We start from the raw sequence: 19,400 nt of genomic DNA on the forward strand, positions 1-19,400 counted from the left end.
CAGCTGAAGTATAGGAGGAAATAACACTATTCCAATGAGCTGGTTTTGTTTTCCCTTCTCAGATTAGCACATCTACCTAAGCTGTAAGAGCTTGCTGTTATTTAGAAGCAAAATAAAGCCAACAATAGCTTGAACCCAGACACAACACCTAATTTGGCATGGTGGTGCAATTCTGTTGCCTGTGAAAGCTCTTGTCTTGTCTAGCAAAGGCTCACCAATTCCTCCAAGTGTTGGAGAGTTTAAGCTGCTTAACCAGTCATTTCTCATTTTTGCCAAGAGCTACAAGAATCTTACCTTCTTCTGAAGGCAAGGACGAAGAGATCTGCCCTCCCAGACAGCCCAGGGATATCTAACACCTTAAAGTTACTCAGAGACAAGCCTAGGCCTAGAACCAGATAGAAGCAACTCCAGAGCCAGTGCTCCAGTCTCTGCAGATGTGTTTTATGAGCTATGTACCAAAACTTTGCATGGAGTTCAGATGCAGAATTATTCCACACTTTCACAGCTTCATGTGTCAGGTCCTTATCCTCCTACATCCTGACCCCTTCTTTTGCAGTTAAGAGAGTCTGGAGGACCCACATGCTGTCTTGTAAATACCAAAGGAAGCAAACGGATGGTAAGAACAGTTGCGTCTCTCACTCATACCCGTGAAGGACAGAAGTTCAAGTGATCTACATCCTGATGCCACTCTAACAACTTAGGACACCACCACACATGCACATCCCCTCCCCCCAGTAGAGCATTATACTATAATCAGATACTCAGACCTCTAAGATAAACAAAAGAAATTTTATTCCATTAAAAAGTTAAATTTCAAAAACTTTTTTTTTCCCTGCAGTTAACAAGCTATAGTTATAGTTATAGAAACTTTCCTCTTTTTGACTACATGACTGAATGTTCCATTTATAAATAAGAATCACCAGTTTAGCTAGCAAACGAATGTCCTGAAAAGGTAAGTTTCCATAGTTACCTTCTAGTAGGATAGTACCCAACAGGTAGGGAAGAGGGTCTATAAGAAGCTTCCATGAGATCATCTAGCAACCCTATCAAAGAGCCTTTCACCTTTTATCTAGGTAGGTCAACTGAGAGTAAAGAGGTTGGTTGGAGAGTCTACTACAGGCCAGGTTTTTCACTTAGTTATGCAGATTTAAGTACTACCAAAATGTTTCATCAATTATTGAAAATTCAACAAGGGGGGGGAAAAAGACAGCAAAGAGCTCAGAATAAAAAGCTACATTCTCCCTTCCCCACAATACATCACTGCCATGTATTCTAGTCTCAACAGTATGCATTTTGTATAAAAACACTCCCATTTTGACTCAGACTTACTGAAGGAAGCCATCAACCCTAGCAGAATAATCTCTAAACAACTGCTAAATGAGTGAAAGAGAACCAGGGACAGTCTACTGAAAACAGCCTTTGATTTCAACACAGAGCCAGGGTTCATTTGAGAATGCAAGGACTTGGAGAAGGAGAACCTCTGTCCTTTTTGGAGGACAAAAGAAACCAGCAGAGTTTTTCCTGGAGCAGTCCTACAGCAAGATCAGCAAGAGTACAGCAAACTAGCAACTCTTACTAGAGACACTGTGTATGAGGCACATTTAGTAAGTTTTTTTTACACTTACACCAAACTACCCTGCAAGTAAGATTGCTCCAACATCAATTGAACTATTTACTTATTTTCTTCCTCTGCTGTATTATGAACTAGTTGTATAGACTTATCCTTCCCCTTAGGCACATCATCGTTCAGGACATGAAAGTCCTCACACTTCCTTGGATGACTGCTCTGCAGATCGGACACAATCTCAAATTGAGGGCACATTCTCCACAAGCTATCAGGTGGCCACAAGGAACAAACACAACAGACACATCTCTGTCCATGCACACTTTGCACATCCTTTCCTCTTGCAGGCGTCGGAGCTGTTCTTCCGTGCTCATCCGAGACTCATCTTTGCCAAAAAAGAAAAAAGCCCAAACTGTTAGTATCGTAACAGCTCCAGCATGCTGGTCCTGTCATCTTGGGAAGTCACACTAACTTGCTCATCATTTTGTTCACAGACTGACTGAGAAGATGGCAAAAGTACCTCTCAGGCAAATTTCATTTAAGCTGTAAGACTATATCTATTATAGCCTCTAGCACAAGATTTGGCATATCTACACATGCTAGACTCAGCAGGGACAGAGATCAACATCTTTTTACTGTAATATGTAAATTGTCCCAATAAACTGAATTTTTGTATAACAGTCTGCTTTACAGTGGAACTCTAAATCCTGAATAAGGGTCTCTATTCAGTTACCATTCAAGCTAGCAAACATTCCCCTTCAGGATTAAAAATAAATATGAATGAATACAGTGACTACTGATACTATTACCACAAAAATTATCCCAGTTATGTCTAGGCTCAATTTCACCACCGTCAGCCCAGTGCACCTGATTCCTTCTGTTGCACAGATTGCATTTCTTCTCTTGAACTCGATGTTTCAGCCTCTCTCTGAACAGCATCTGTATAACCAGGAAAAAAGATGGCATTAAACGCTACCCCTTTCACCCCTCTTCAGACAACGCTGTTTAAAAAGGATGAAGTATCCTGGATTTCAGTAGCCTTAGGTTAAACACCTCTTTACTCCACTGTTAGCTCCATACGCTCAACCTGATGAAGCTGATGTGCTGTGGTGCTTCAGTTCCTATATGTTAACCTCCCTACTAAGGCATACACATCACATTGTCTGTTCAAAGCTGGTTTATCTAACAGACAGCAGGAGCCATCAGCTGCTCATTCCTGCTCCTGTGCTACTGTTTATTCACGCTTTCAGTTTTGTGGAATTCTGTTTTGCCTTAAAGAAATGGCCTTAAAGCAATATGGAGACAGGAGCTTTGGAAAGCAGGCTTGCTACCAGAGGAAAGCCTGTGTGGAACTGCATCTTCAAATAAACTTCACTTGGTAAACTGACTCCACAAAACAGATAACAGAGGATAGACATAGATAAGTTAAGGAGAACATATATTATCCAAACAAACAAGTAGTATGGCTATTTCTGATCAAATTGTTGATTCAGTTTTAAATGGGCTTGAGTACTTATCCATCCCAGAAGCCTGCCTCTGGTCTGCATCAGATGTGACTTCATGCCCAAGCCTCCACATGTGCAGCTGTCTGCTACTGCAGGTCTAAGGGCAGCAGAAAACATTGAGATATCTACACCATAGCCTACTGGAGGCAGATATAGTTAAGGATACCCTAATAATCACTGTTTCTTCAGATTTCTTTAAAGCAGAACCTTATTCTTCAGCCTTGAAGGCAGGTAGATTTTAGGACATTACTACTCTTAATTCCAGCCTAGGAAGAGAGAAGGCATACCCACAAGACACAACAGTGCTCAAGATGACATGAGTAAGAGGCTAAACACCCACCAAGAACGTGGCTGAGTGAGTCAGGCATACCTCTGCACTGTTGCTCTCTTGCCGGTCTGGCTGAAGCAGATCAGAAATCAATTCAGACTCAGAAAGGTAGAAAGTCCCAGTCATGATATATTTATTTTCTACCAGGTCAGCCACCAAGGCGGCATCAAAGCCCACCTACAGGACATCCTGCACTATGGTAAACTGATCCAGAGATGGAAAAGCATACAACTTCCAGTTCCTCAGAGGATCTGTAAAGTAGCGAGCAGATACTTTACCAAAAAAGGCAGAAAACTGTGAAAAAAGTATGCCACTCCCTAAAGCTGTTATATATAAAATGGCATTAATATATTCTGGAACATTCCTCAAGCTATCTGGATGTTGATCTAGTTTTATAGAATTACAGTTTTACTTCCAATCATAATTCACAAGAAAGTCATCAAAGGCAGTTTCATGAGAGCCAAAAAAACCTAATTTTGGATGATTTATTCTACTGTATCAGTGAACAAAGTCTTCCATGTTTGGCCCCAGTCCAGAATCCTTATCTTCATTTTCACATCCCAGAACAGAAGTTTCAAAACTGCTTTCATGAAGATCAAGTGGAACATCCCAATTGAAGTCTCTCCTACCTCATAATCCAGCTCAACCATTCATCAGTAAAGACAGAAGTGGGAAATTTGTCTAGCAGTCCATTCAAAGGCTTAAGTCTTTAAGCTCATCCTATCAGACAGGCTTTTCAAAAAAAATCAGTTTTCCACAGTTATGGGAGCCAAATTTCACCTACTTAAACTTCCAGGAGCAACTGATGAATAGGAATAATCCCTACGATCAGCCACTTTCATGAATGACTAGACCGTCTAGCTGTTCTTTGGTGTCCCATCAAGTATGTTTAAAATACTGCAGTGTGAATCACTCTGCAGACAGACAACATCAAAAGCATGAACAAGTCAAAGTTAGGCAAGCACCCAAAAGCCAAATGATTATTCAGACTAGCCAGATGTCTCTGTTCTTAGACTAAGAGATCTCACAAAAGCAAGCCATTTTGCTTCTTGTGCTAGAGACCAATTCCTGAAAGTAAAGTGAAACAGCTTCTAGAATATCAAAACAAATCACAAACACCATGTCTACATGTAGCTGGGGTGGGGATAGAAGTAGTAAGACTACACCACTTTCAGCAGAAGACAAAACACCATGTCATTATAGAACTGACCTTGGGAAGCAATGGAATCTTGTTCAGTCTCATCCCAGGAATCTCTCTGAAAACATCAGAAGATAATCACAAAAGAGAAGCATGTGTTCAAAACTTCTCCTATCTACCAAGCCTCCATCAACTATATACAAAATATTCATGACTCACTGGTGACAGGGTGCTAGAAGAGGACTCCTGAACACTGCTAACAAATTCTCTCCCCCTTGACCGCAGTAAAAATTCACACCTATAAGCAGAAAAATTTAAATACATTAGTACAGGATTACTCAAGTGAAAGTAGCAATAGTAGTTTGAATTTAGAAGCAAATGGTACTATTGGATTATGAGCAAACTGCTATACTCATTAAAGATGGAGTATCATGTTCTTCCCCCTGCCTTTCCGTGAGGGGCAATGATAAGAGGCTCATGACCCACCCATGCATGCACCCCCCTGCCTTCATTCAGTCTTTGTGTTTGGCCCAAGGTGAGCTCAGTTGCAGCGTCCTTTGGAACAGACCACGGAAAAGGTGGTAATAGAACATTTCGCGGAAGACCAGAAGAACTGTTAAAGAAAAACGGCATTTACATCTTTTTGTACCTCAGAGCAGTAGAAACCAAAATTGTTCTTTGACATCAAAGAAAGCAAACTTAATTGAACTTTTAGATGCTGTCAAGGTCAAATTAGAAAATCTCAGGTCTGAAATGTGCCATTCTTCCTGATCGTGAACATTTGATTTTGCTTTTGAAGTGAGATGGTCTAAATATTTAGGCTTTGTCACTTCTATTCATACAGTTCTTTAAAAAAAAAATAGTTACAGCTTAGACAACCATCATCCAGCAGGTTTCATCGTTAACACAGAACACTCCAGTGATAATCAGTCTTTGGAATAAAAGATGTGGCAGTGCCTGAGAAGATGCCTAAAGGAACTGAAGCCAACTGTCCTAGAGTCAGCAAACTACTGTAAGGCATAACATATGCACAGAGACACTAGATAGACACCATTACTTTTTGGAGAGGGTGGAAAAGGACAAACAGGAGAGGAGATGCAAGGCAGTTGAAGCTATGATAATTAGGTTTTCAGGCCAATCTTCAGTTCTTCCACATGAGAGAAGAGAGTAGGAGGCATGCACTTTTGGAAGACAGTACAGATTAAGTGCCCAACCTAGAAACAAGTTTTCTATCTTGACCCTCTACTAGGACTTGAAGATGGTCCCTTGCTATGCAACTTCGACCTTGAGGATTCAGAACCCTTCCCTTGAAATTTCAGGGATTTCCAGAGGGTTACAGACTACTGCAACAGTTTAAAATGATTGAACATACTCAATTAGTTTTTCACCTGTTCTAGCTAGGTAGAAAAATCTAGAATTAAGCTAGAACACAGACTGGAAGCAGCACTTATTACCAGCGCACCTGTGATTCACTTGTCTCTCAATCAGGAGTACTCCTATCTTACAAAAGAAGAAAGCAGTGTGGAATGCATGGCATATCTTTTGGTCGTGCTATGGGGGACATTTGTCCACCAAGACTGACTTACCCTGGATACCATTTGGCATGTTCCCTCCAAGGATCATCTCCAAACGACCAGTTCCTCACACTTCCATCACAGTAAAAACACCTCACCGTATCACCATGTCCTAAGAAAAGACATCAAGAGATTATTTGTCATGGGAGACACCACGTGCTATACTAGCCCCAGATGGGAATGTGGGGAAGAGATTCAGCACAAAACAGGCCACCAGGCAGAACAGATGAGCACATGACAATTTACCAACACTGTGCAAGTTGTATAGGGGCAGGAAATCCAATGACAGTTTGCACTCCCAGAGCTGAAGCTGGTTGAGATGGTTCCAGAATGGGTCACAAGCTAACAGGCAGCATGCACGTGAGCACCATGACTCCCATGTATGCACATACCTATCCAATCCCCTCTTGCCCGCATTTAGAACACAGCTGTAATTATACCTGTAAACACACTTTGCTTCCTAACCACAGTCTGCCATAACCAGCAGCAGGCACAGTCAGACAATGTACACAGCTTCCATCTCATCGCTATAACAATTTCCCACACCATGGTCCCAGGCTACCCATCCTACTGCTGTGCTCCTCTTCACAGAAATCACACAGGAAGAGAATGAAAGCCAAGCACAGTTAAGAACTGCCTACAAATGCCCTGTCCTAAGGGCAATGAAACAATGTCAATAAAGTCTGCCAGTGAGTGTGGGTCACAGACATGATCTTCCAACCACTCATGTTCGAGCACTGTTTGGCTCAACTCAAGTGCTTGGTTCCAGAGTTCTCCTACTAAGTGACCGCAGGGGAGAGCCACATCAGACTGCTGCTGCCTAATGAGTCCCCAGAGTAAGTCTCTGTGCTGGGCTCTCAAACAGCAGCTCTGTGAGTGATAAATCAAGTCCAACACGAAGCACACAGGTTTTTAGCTGCAGACACTGCTTTATAGTTTATTCAGCGTTCCTGGCCATGCTGGTCTTTTATGTGCCTTAAAAATTAACACAAAAGCAGCAAATAAGCTAATATGCCTGTAACACTGTTCCATTTAGGTACACATGCTGTTTAGCCCCTGCTACTGTGCTCCAAATAGACAGGTACAGATTCTCAGTATTAACTGGGTTTATAGCAAGTATGAGGTTATGCAGTTTGCATGAAAGTCTTGCAGTATTGATACTAGGCAAACTAACTAGTCACTTCCTCTAACTAAAGCTAAAAAGAACAGGTCAGTTATTTAGACAGACTTTCCCACATCCATGTCATTCACCATGTTGCATTTCAGATTTTTCCAGCTATCAACATTTAAGGCTGGTTTTTCCCCCCCATTCCCATCTTTACCAATAGATAGTACTTTAGTGGATAAAGGGGCAATTCAATTTTGCTTCAACAATGAGAGCGTGAAGCATTCAGGACATGCAGGTTTGTTACTGCTGAGGGATCTTTAGTTTATGGACCCCACCTGCCACTTCCACGTCAGTTTATGTGCAATACAAAACAAATAGATTCCTTCACTTAGAAGTCACACTTGTAACACAGAAATATCACTACATTAGCTTTCAAAAACAGAAGGATCCCCCCAATATTTAATTACAGTACAGTTAATGCTTGACTGTAAGTATTTCCTCTGACTGGACAATCCAGAGAGGAGAGGAGTACTTCTTCAAACCTGTTATCTAACCAGCAAAGCCTTATCAAGGGGAAACAATGATGTTATATTGCTTTTCACATGCGCACGATAACAAGAAATATTGCCTATTTTCCTCAAAAGAAAAAAAAAAGGAACAAAAAGAAAAAAAGCAATCTTATTTCTGTATTACAAGTCCAAGGTTCTTACAGCAAGAGCCAAATGGACTGGCTATCTACAGGTTTCACTCAGATTTGGTTTTTTTGAGAAGAGAAGGCTTCAGTGCCAGACAGAGCTTATACAAAACGTGACAAGTAAGTGCCATAAGTCCTTTTAGAACTGCAAGTAATAAATAGGCTCAATGGATCTTAAAGCACACACTTTTCTGCCAGTAAAACATCTGTTTAAAACATGTCACTTCTTCCACTCATGCTGGTAAGGGAATTGCTTTACTAGTAGACCCTGTGGTACCCAAACAGGAGTTAACACAGAAGTAAATTCTACACAAGTAGCAAGTGAAACAGCACAGGCTGAAGGAAGAATATGTTTTCTAACTACACTACAAATACTTGCAAGTATTTGTACAAGCAATAAAATATAGTGACACCTTCAAAAGTTAGTTTGAATAGGGGTTAAAAACATTTTCCCAGACTACCCACCTGTGTAAAAGAATCCTGCTCTAGCCAGTTGCTCTGGACGCATGTCAGTATATTGTGGCCAGTTCCGAAATGTAGATAGCCTCATCTCCTCTGTTACCATCTCTGGGTATTCTGGATCATCAGGCAGGGCTGTCTCCTCACTGTCTATCCCCTGCAAAAGACTGAGGAACTGCCCATCCACAGTGTCAAAGACTTCCTGAAGAGGAAGCATCTCTTGGTTCCCAACATCCTCACCACAAATGAATTTACAGGAAGGGAAGTACTTCAGGTGCTCTGTTACTGGGCAATCACCAGGTCTCCAGTCCCTCAGGACACCACCACAGCAGAAACACTGTACTTCATCTCTTGGACCCACAAAGAAAAAGCCAGCCTTGACCAAATCTCGGGCAGATACAGGTGAAGTGCCTGGCCACTGCCAAAAAGTCCTCAGTCTTCTTGCTTCACTCCTCATGTTGTATTCAAACAGCTGGTAGCAAGCAGCCCTGAGCTCAACCTCCTCTGCTGGTGTCATGTCCCCCATGTTCTTGTTCTGCAAGAGAGGATGAGATAACCCAGAGCAGTCAGCTGGATTCCTGGTGTCAGGCAGCACTCACCCTGTATTATTTGTTCTTCATCCCCACGCATATTCCAGAAAGCTCCTGGTCTTGACAAAGCTGAGCTTGTTTAGCAGCCCAAACAGAGATCTGGTGCTTCTGTACTTTGCTGTTGAACTTTTGCTGAGCCCTCACTCGTGTCTGAAGGGAAGAGACTAGCACTTTCCGAGCCCCTCTGCCAATTCACAGGAGAGATGCTTGCAGGAACAGACAGTGGAGGGGGAGGGCAAAACCTGTGCTGCCTCCCTAGCTGAACCAATCCAGCTTTTGGCATCTGATCTGTGACAAATCCCCAGCCGTTTTGCTCAGCCTTTAAATTAGCATCAAAAAGACTCTGCTCTTTCTCTTCCTAAAAAGAGATTTAAGAAGGCATGCCATAACAAAGCAAAGAACAGCCACACCCGAAGTGTCTCAATGCTTAGTTTACAGCCAAACACTACACAGTATCAGTATTTTTTTTATAACCTTATTACGCTAATTAAACAGCAAATATATAGAAATCTCTCTATAAAAGAGAATTCCCCAGGACGCAGTCTGAAATAATTACCAGAAGTAAGTCTGGTTTCTAAAAGGAGGTGTTCTTAAAACAAAAGACATTTTCTGCCTATGCTAGTTCTGTGCAAGAGGACAACTGAAATTCAAGTACCACCTGATTACCCAAGCCCTCACCCTACTTACAGTAATAGCCCCTCCCTGCACAAGTAAGCTGAACTGCAACTCAGCTCCTGCTTCTCGTACTTTCTACGTGGCTGGCAAATACACTTTCAAAAGGTCATACAATTACACAACTTAGAATCAGGATCAACTTAATGAATCAGTTAACTTTAGAGTCAAGTCACTACCAATGTGACTAAGTGGCAGATGCAATCAAATCCATTTTTCTGATTAAGTGCCCTGAAAATCCCTTCACCACTTAACTCAATAGGTCAACTAATCCCAAAGAATTGCTAACTATCTACTGGTGAACAGAGCTAAGCATTGTAAATACACATACCCAAAACATCACACAGACAATTACATTAGGAAAAAAATAAGTGTGGACACACACCTAAAAGATAAGGTGTTTCAAAGCTGGTACACCACACTACTAAGACAACTACTGCAGTGCACTCTTTTGAGCAGACACGCTGTAAAATTCAATCAGGCAGTGACCACCCATATAGCAGCTACTATGCAGTAAACACAGAGGCTGTTAAGAGGCACTTGGGCCAGTAGCATCTCTGAAGTACCGTTCCTCCTAGTTAAGTGCTGCAGAACACTTGGGGGGAAAAACTTACAAGGCATTTTAGTTGTGAGGCCTGTAGCCAGAGTTAACAAATCCATCCTTCATGGGTGGTATACATTTAGTGAGTTTAAAAAGCAAACACAAGCTCACTCAGCCACATGCCTCTCAGTAAAAGGTAGCAAGGAAGAGAAAGTTCATTAGCAACTGGAATTTTCTTCTGTAATTGTAATCACAGAAACAGAATCGTAAGAAAACACAGCTTTAAAAGTTTGTTTTAGAAACTATGCTCTATTTAACACAATGAGGTAGGTACTCAAGAACTATGTCACTAGTACAAAGAAAAACCTATCCAGAAAGCAAAAATCCCATTATTGATGCACAGCAGGATTCACAAGCTAAGCAAACTTATGAGCATGCAGTATTTTAGCCTGCACAGCAGATTTTACTATCAGTACACAGAGAAGCAACACAGACTTGTTCATCAGGCATAGCTCCACAATATCAGCATAGCTCTCACCCCAGCCCTACCAAAACAAAAGCTATTATTCGTAACACTGCTTTCTACCTAGAGGGTGAGTTATCTTAGCCTACTTCCACTTTGGAAGTGTGCACCAGAGCACGCTTCACAGCAAGACATAAAGAAAGAAAATTAGTTTTTCCACCCAGAAGTTCAACAGCTGGATTAAGCTTTTTTAAAATAAGAAATACAACATAGTAAACCTAATATATCTTTGGTTTATGAAGAAGCCCATTATGGTTTACCTACATTAGAGATATTTACGTGCTCTGTAGGAGACCTATTAGCTTGGCTAACAAGGTTCTCCAAACCAAGTTAATATTTTAAATAGTTACAACTCCACTAAAACCCAATATTCTTCCACAATCCACTACTTACACCTACAGGGTAACATGCTTCCAAAACATCATCACAGCTAATATCAACAACTCCCTATCATTAGCACAATAAAAACTAAAAGAAAAAAATAATTACCTGTAATATACTAAAAAAAAACTCAAAACACTTTTAAGAAATAAAACTCCCAACCCCAAAAGTTTCAAACTACCCTCTTCTCTTCTAAGCAATGCAGAAGTCTTTCTAAAAGAGGCAAAAACCCTTCCAAGGTGTAAGTGGTCCCACCTGACACAGGCCTTTTCCAATGCCTCGTTATCCCCACCTGGTTGGTTTACGTGCTGAAACTCTCTATTGGCTAATCAATCCAAACTTCACCTTTTCAAGGGGGAGTAACCAAGGAAAGATACAAGGTTAAGCTCAAACTTTTTCCAAAAAAACTGGGATAGCAGCTCTCTATGAAAAGTATGACAGCTGTCTTAGCCCTGGCAATCATGTGCAGCTCTGTGTCTTTTTCAACTTGCTCTCATGCATGTGTTTTGCACACTACAATTTTTAAGAAAATGTACTTTAAAACGAACAGATAAAAGGCAACAAGAGTTTACCTACCCAAGACAGCTTGAATAGATTGCAATGCCTTTAGTTTCAGAATAAATGCTCTTTTGCTACCATTGCATCTTCACAACTTGAAATCTTTCTATTCTCTTGCCCTCCTGCGGTCATGATTCAGAAAGAAGGATTTTAAGGCTAGTTTTGAAAATCACTTGAAAATAATGTTTTCCTCTACCACTTCTCAGCCTGAGAAGATGCATGCAGTTTATTCTAAACTATGTGCTTGGCAAAACATAAGCTCTCCATGTTAACATAAAAACACAGTGTTTTATCTTCATAAAAAATGATAAATTAGGATTTTTCTTTTAAGTAAAAAGATCCCAAGTCCTTTTCTTCAAGGTCAGCCTACACAAACATTTTAATTAAAAAGAACACTGTTGAAACTTCTTTATTTTTAATTAAATGTGTTAACGAAAATTGCTGAGCAGTAGAGGGCAGTGCTTATATACAAAATTTAAGAATCTCCTAACAAGCAAATGTGGTTTTGGTCCCTGTCCCCCATGAACTTATATGTAATTGCACATTATTTTTTCCTCCACAGATCCTGTTCTTTATGAGTCCATACTGATTTTTGAAGAATGCATCCTAAAAATAAAAGATATAGAGTCAACAAAATCCCTCTTACAGAGACTGTTCGGGGACTATGCTGATGGGTTGTAGCAAATCACCTGTTAATAAATCAGAATGATTGACAGTTCTGATCTTATGAAGCTCTCGACAGTCAATGACCTCATCTTGTACTGCTTATAACCACTTTGCTTCTCAAATCTGATCTCGGGAGGTGTCAGGCACATGGTAGGCTCCTTGATTTGCCACCCTCACAGCCATGCCTCGGCCTCCCCAGCAATCTGCAAGCAGCTCTCAAGGATGCTTTCATGCAATGCTTAAAAATCTACTGATGGCACAGGGTAGCGCTAATGCACCATAGTGCTGTGGTAAAGTTGTACCAAATTGCCAAGCCTGTACAACGCCACTTGTTCTAGGGGAGGCCCCAGGGTGATGGTTGAAGAGGGAAAAGCTTCTAAATTAATTAACAACATCTGGCTGATTCTAGCAGTGATTATTGGGAGATGGGGGTTGCTTACATAACATTATTTCATCACAAAAACTTCAAGACAGGTTTAAGGTTGGTTTTCTGTGGGGATATACTCATGATTTTGAGGTGAACATTTCACCAACAAAGGAAAGCTCAGAAGGACTAGTGAGATAACTGTAGCAGAAGAAGATAAAGTGACACCAAGTCTGGTGCTGAAAGCAAATAAAAATAAGTTACCATGAATAAATGAATGGGGTTTTGGTTCAGCACATCAAAATTTGGAAAGCAAATAACATATTCAATAATGTGTTCTATGCAACTAATATTGATTTTTTTAGCAATTCATATACATTCTTAGTTCCTTTTCAGAGTTAAGATGTTCTACTGAACTTTTGAGTGCAATAAGCTAATGACAAACAAATGTGGGAATTGGTAAGCATCAGCCAGGAGTCCAGGATAGATAAGTGATAGTGACCAACAGCACCATCACTGTACTCCTGTATAAGAAATATAGTAACTTCTATATTGCTGGGCTTATTCCAAGCATAGCTGGAAACCAATCCTAGACAGTGATTTGAAACACTAAGAAGAAAGGAAAGTAAGCATAATTAATCAAAAATACGTTTGCTAATATCAGCCTGATTTGAAAAGAAAGCAGCCAACAAATATAAGGGCGAAAGTACAGCTGGAAGCGTGATAAAGAGCTTGAAAGGGCTGAAGTGGCTGGAGCCCCTGGAAAAACCTTAGCATCTCTGACCTCGAGGTTCTACACAGCTATAAGGGAAGGAAGCTGTTCTGTGTGCTTTAGCTCAAGGAAGACTGTTCTGCTTTCATCAATACATTAAGAGTTAATAACAAATTCCTGAGGAAGTAGGGTTTTGTAACGCTGGGGGCGGGGGGAAGTATCCGTTGGCATTACTGAAGAAGCAGAGGCTGGAACACCAACAGAGATGCCATAGCTTGCCACTGCAACTCATGGGTAACGGGCTGGGTATCAAGGAAAATTATGGCATAATTCTGATTCCCACTTGCTCAGAACCACCATTAACCATTATGAAGACAAGGATTCATTATGCAGAACAAAACATTGAGCCCTTGTGATATAACTGCTTTCCAGCCTGAAGCAGAGTAAATAAAAGCAATAAATTTGTAGCCATAGATGTAGGTGACTGCTTCTGTTTCTCCATTTAGGGCCTTGACTTTCCTCTTCTGGCTGCCTCTTCCTTGCCTGTTGTCCTTCATCTTCCTTCACGCTGAATGGCCAGCTGGTCTCATCCTGCAGCAAAACACCTGCACTCTGCTCTCTCCCAAGAGCTGCTGGCACTGTTTCCTGCAACAGTAAAACCTGTGAGGGCGCCTGTCTGTTCAGCTGCCTTCCAGCGCAGCACTGAGGGACCACAGCACATCACTTGCTGTCTGCTGACACAAAACTTCACAGCATCCATAAAACAAATCCATCGTGGACAGGCAGTGTGATCCAACCCAGTGAATAATGGCAGGGCACACTGAAAAGTGACCGGTCACACCAGAAACACGAAGTCATTCCCTTAGAGCAAGCTCAGAAGCCTCACTTTGCTTTTTCATCCAGATGAAGGTTCTTTCCTTTACTATAATGAGTACTGCTATTCATCTGAAGGGGTCTTCTCTCCTGATCAATGTTTTCATGACTGCACTTTCCTCAGTGGATTTTTCAATAATAACAAAGAAAAAATTTAACACATTAAGAATGATAAATGATTCATTGCTCCAAACACTAACAATCATTAATTCAGGAAGCCTGAAAAATGTTGCTCTCAGGTAAATATACATACTATAAATATATACTGCCAAAATTAATGTGCAGGTGAGTAACAGATACATGTTTTGTGATTTCCTAAGCATTCAAACCTTTCAGTCTCCTCCCCTAATTTTTCTTCTGGCCTCCACTACCATAGCATTTGATTGTTTCAAAACTTTGTATATTGTAATAGTTAGGAATAGCTAAATGTAGCTTGCAACGTGATTCATGGAAGTGCTTAAAATCAAATACTATTAATATACCAGCCCACAGGAACAGAACACAGTACATATCAAAAGAAAAATCTGCAAAGGACAGCAGATACTCAAAAAATCACTAGAGGAACCGACCTCAAAATCCTACGGTAATTTGAAAGAAAAGCAAACTAACATGCTAGTTCCTTGGAACATAGAAAATTAGTTTTTCAGCCATGAGCCACTACTGTGTTTTATGTTGTTTCATAACTTCATGATTTCAGTGTTCAACCTATTATAAAAATATTTCTGCTACAGAAGATAGAATGAGTAGAAAACTGTTCAATGATTTTTCAAGAGGTAACTGTAGAAAACCATTTCTTTTTTAATTTTCAAAATGGCTTTCGGAGCTGAAAAAATTGAATTTTCACTTTCACTTTTTGTCACTTTTTGTTTGATTTTCTACCCCTTCTTGCCTTTGCCAGTGAACACAAAACATCATGGGGAAAAAAAGAACAAAATCAAACCCCACCCATTATTTGGGGGGTTTTGTTTCCCACAATATTCTGAATACTTAAAAAAACTCTGTAAAAATTCAATGCTGCCCCAAGTTGAACGAACTATTTTCAGCAGATCAATCTGATATGCAAAGAGCAAGCAGAGTGCTCAGAGGGCTAAGCAGCAGCACAGGGACAGAAGACAGGAATTACAGTTTCAGGAGAGAACTGTATGGCTAAGTACAATTCCAACAGTGAGCATGGAAAACACAAATGATACTCCCTTTCTTCCTCCCTTTCTGAGTAGCACCTGGCTGGTTGCCCCAAAGATCAGTTGTGCTTTTCTTTCCTCTGCTCCTGCCTCTCCCTCCCACTGATTCCAGTCATTGCCCAACTCCTGATTGTGACATGAAGGAGCCTCGCTTGTGCTTATTCCCTCTACCTACTCAAAGCTCAGCAGGAGGTACAAGAACAGAAGACACGTAAACTGGGTGGCATTGCTACTCCAAATTGTTCACAAATAAAACTAACAACTCTTCAGAAGTGATTGCTATCAGTTTGTGACTAATGTATGTTCCACCATTCAGCCATTAATTACCTTTAAAGAAGGATTTGTCAGGCATTGTTATGATTCTAATGGAGTTCATCCTACTTTTTAATTGGTAGAAAATAAGCCATCAAGAAACATGGAACATCTGATTTTCCAATTAAATTCTGCTGTAGTTTCGAACATGTTTTTTATTGCAGAGGGATGTGCCTAGCTGCCTGAATACTGCTTGGATGACAGGCAGAAAGATCTGTTCTTGAGCTATTCACACTAGCAATCATCTGTTTTTCTCCATGCAAATTGACTTGGAATAGGTTTATTTTATCCCTGTATCAATAATCAATATCAAGACTGAAAGATGAGGAAGAAAGACAACAGACCAACCTGAAGGACACTGCAAAAAGCTGAAGTGAAAAACAGGTGTCTGTATTCTAATAAGTAAGCAAAGGCAGACTGACTTTACAATTTAATGGAACCTACGTGATAGCAGCAAGAAAAGTTGCCAATGATGAAGATCAAGAGGGAGACGTGGGAGAGTCCTTGTGATCAGTTATTGCTCAGTTGAGCTTCTTGCTAAAGCTTTTCAATGAAGTTATCTTGCAAAGAACAGCATGTGCAATGATGATGTCAGATGATACCCGTTCACAGGCCACATTCTTTGCATATGATTTCCCTTCTCATGTTTTCACAAACAATGTGTCAGTGATACGAAAAACAGGAGAGGAGAACAGATACTATTTCTCTGTGTCTGCTTTTCTTTTTCACCCTAAAATGATGGAAATTACCATTGGATCCTTGATGTGGTTACATTCCACAGGGGTGCAGGAGGGGGATGATTCCAGCACGGCAATGTCTGAGTTTACCCCCGTGCTCATAGAGAGGGCTGCATAAAATTCCTTTAAAATCTGAATTTAAAAAAGAAGAAAAAAAGTATTCTGTAATTTACACATGAACTCTTCTGAGATTTCAGAGAGCTAGCAAAGGAAGAAAAAGGTACTTGTAACTTTTTTGTATACTAGAAGAACATACCACCATTTTGTTTTCAACAAAGTCAAAATAAAACAAAAACTTGTATTACCCTCAGTGTGACACTCCAAACTGAATACTGCCTCATCTATATGTTCCAATAGAGACTTCTCATATTACTAGTTTTGTTTTTAAAAGATTGTGTACTTTTCAATGGATAGAGAAGATCATTCTCCGAGTTACCAGGAAAAAGCAATAGATCACATTTTCCTAATGCAAAAGAAAAAAAATTAATTCCCACAAACATGGACTTATGCGTACACATGTATGTATGTCTGACATGCTCTTTTTATCTAAAATAACAAGTATAGCCTAATGGCTGTAGTCCCCTGTACCTTAGAATGCTGAAGCAAATACAGTTCTAACATTCTGCCCACATACACTCATGGCTAGGATGATTCATAGTCACATAGTTTCTATATCAAGACTAGTGAACATACACAATCACATGGACTTCAGAGCAGTGCCCATCACCCAAGTATCCACCTTTCCCTTTTCCTTCCAGACAGATGTTCCACTCTCTAGCCATGCTGCTCACTTTTCTCTCAAATTTTTTTTTCGAAGCACTGCTCTTCAGATAGCCTTTCCAGCTCATTCAGTGACTCTCAAGAACACAGACTTACTAAGTTTGTCCATAGCTATATCATGTGGCAAACAGAATTAAGATAAAATAACCCAATCTCTACTTGCTACCTAAGCCAAACAAAGAACCCAAAGCATCTCCCGGTGCTGAAGATTAATGCACTACTCTTTCTTCCTTATCTGTGGATGACTGATCAGAAAAAGGACAAAAGAAAGTGGATTATTCATTTCAGTTATGTTATTAGAACAGTAAATACAAACTCAAACTAACAATTTTCAAACCTGTGAACAGAGAAGACTCTTGTTTCTAAAGGAAAGGATGATTGCATTATATAGTTATCTTTCATGAGGACTAAAATTTGCCACTTTCACCCTCAAAATTAAGCATGGAGACATTACAAGTAACACTTTGCAACTTCTGGAACTATTGTCTCGTATGGCAGAGTCTTAACTACTTTGGTCAGAGCTCTACTTGTGAATGCAGTAATGAGACTGGATACAAGCACTACATAAATTGGTACTAGGCCCAGTTTGGGCCTCAAGTTATTACCTCAGGCAATAACACAATATATTATATATGTTAAGAGCTTGACTTGGATTCATCTTTCTCTCAAATATGTTCTTATATTGTCCATACCTAGAAACTATAAGTGGTGCATGCTTGTGTCAAGAAACCCACACAAGAGGTATGTTCCAAGTCAAAAGAGACTTATCAAACTCTATCTCTGGAGGTATTTTGATACCTTCAAGAAAAAAAACAACCAGGTTTCTGGCCAATTTAAAGACAACTATTTCCATTCTCCAAACAGATTTCAGACACCTATGTAACATGTTAAAAGATAATCTCAGCAATATATTGTTACGAAAATTATTTGTTACAAACCCTTTTACTGTACCAGTTTCCAAAGAAGTCAAAAGATAGTATATTCTACAAATCTGTTTTAGTTGCTATCATCTGGTACTGGTGTTGTTTAGAAACACTACAATGACATTTTCTTTTGTTGTGGTCTAAGAGGCTCCCAGTCCATCACACTCTCCTTCAGCATTCGGTGAACAATCATTACTATTCTTGTAAGTCTGCAGGACAGTAAAGCCTCTGGCTGTTACCATAATATGAACATTAAGAAAGCAGAACAATGTTGATTTCTGAGTCATCACAAAACATTTAAGATTTGGTCACCAGAACTCATATAGATTTGAGGTAGATTGCCACACAAGTTTCTGTATTAGAATCAGTATATATATTATAAAATGGAGGACCCCGGGAAGGGCAAGAACTGCCCTTTTGTTCTGTGCAGCACCTACAAGCTTACTCAAACAATCCTAACTAGAACGTAAAACCTATGAAGAGGCAGCAACAGTTCTGGCCATTAGATATTCCACCCATTTAGAAAGATAAAAACCCAAAACCAAACAACAAAAAAAGCCAACAACCCACTATGTACAAGAAGCATAAATACAGCCATTAATGAGGTAGAACTCAAATAAAAGGATATTGCCATCATTTAATTTGATTTCTCCTTATGCCATCCCTCCCTGAAAATTACAGGTGTAACTTTGGCACAAAGCAGCACCGAGCGGTTATAACTCAGGTGGGTTATTCAACACTGCTTCATTTCCTTACATCTCCTCAGAAGAGAGCACAGGTAAGTGACAAGTCTCCCTGAAAAACACTAGTTTACTTCTTGGCCCTGCTGAAACCAACCCAAGCTATGCTACAGAGGCCAAGATTTCACCCAGGTTCTGCAAAACAGCAGCTGGGGAAAAAAACAAAGTGAATTAACCTGACAAAAACCCGAGATAACGCCGGGACCAGCAGCAGCCGTCTGTCAGGCTGGATGCAACCCTGTCAGAGGGTCTCAGGCCGGCCCTGCGCGGCCTGCGGGCTGAAGCGAGGGGCGAGCGGGCTCCCCTCAGCGCCACGGGCCACGAGCGAGCCCACCTGGCTAGTCTGGGGGCGAGCCGGCCGGCAGCGGGCCTCGCCACCGCCGGGCGCGGCCGGGAGAGGGATCGGAGGCGGCGGGAAGGCGCCGCTCGCGCAGGCGCAGCAGGTGCCGCCGCGCTCCGCGCGCTGCCTCCCCCTCC

The 19,400-nt window shown here is 40.7% G+C and overlaps 1 protein-coding gene across 2 annotated transcripts; it reads right to left on the minus strand.

Annotated features, from left to right (window-relative positions):
- Window positions 1–770: 770 nt before the first annotated feature.
- Window positions 771–19,359, minus strand: BIRC7 (baculoviral IAP repeat containing 7). Of its 2 annotated transcripts, none has more exons than XM_037403202.1 (7): window positions 19,258–19,359; window positions 8,377–8,905; window positions 6,122–6,221; window positions 4,755–4,833; window positions 4,608–4,653; window positions 2,432–2,503; window positions 771–1,949 (listed from the first exon to the last, which is right to left on the minus strand). In XM_037403202.1, exons 2-7 carry the CDS (start codon window positions 8,894–8,896, stop codon window positions 1,747–1,749), a joined length of 1,020 nt encoding a protein of 339 aa, XP_037259099.1. In that variant the 5' UTR covers window positions 8,897–8,905; window positions 19,258–19,359; the 3' UTR covers window positions 771–1,746. The 2 variants fall into 2 exon arrangements, with proteins under 2 accessions (XP_037259099.1, XP_037259098.1); XM_037403201.1 differs by lacking the exon at window positions 19,258–19,359 and adding an exon at window positions 16,493–16,685.
- Between the last annotated feature and the right edge of the window lie 41 nt (window positions 19,360–19,400).

Source organism: Falco rusticolus, chromosome 10 (genome assembly GCF_015220075.1).
Source record: "Falco rusticolus isolate bFalRus1 chromosome 10, bFalRus1.pri, whole genome shotgun sequence".
Classification (NCBI taxonomy): domain Eukaryota; kingdom Metazoa; phylum Chordata; class Aves; order Falconiformes; family Falconidae; genus Falco; species Falco rusticolus.

Bases quoted from the DNA above. Each gene is read 5' to 3' on its own strand.
- BIRC7 (XM_037403201.1), bottom strand. From the start codon at position 16,582: ATGAGCACGGGGGTAAACTCAGACATTGCCGTGCTGGAATCATCCCCC. The intron at 4,834-6,121 runs GTAAGTCAGTCT...TTCTGCTTATAG, and splicing joins CATGCCAAATGGTATCCAGG to GTGTGAATTTTTACTGCGGT. The intron at 1,950-2,431 runs GTGCACTGGGCT...TTTTTGGCAAAG, and splicing joins TGTGCAACAGAAGGAATCAG to ATGAGTCTCGGATGAGCACG.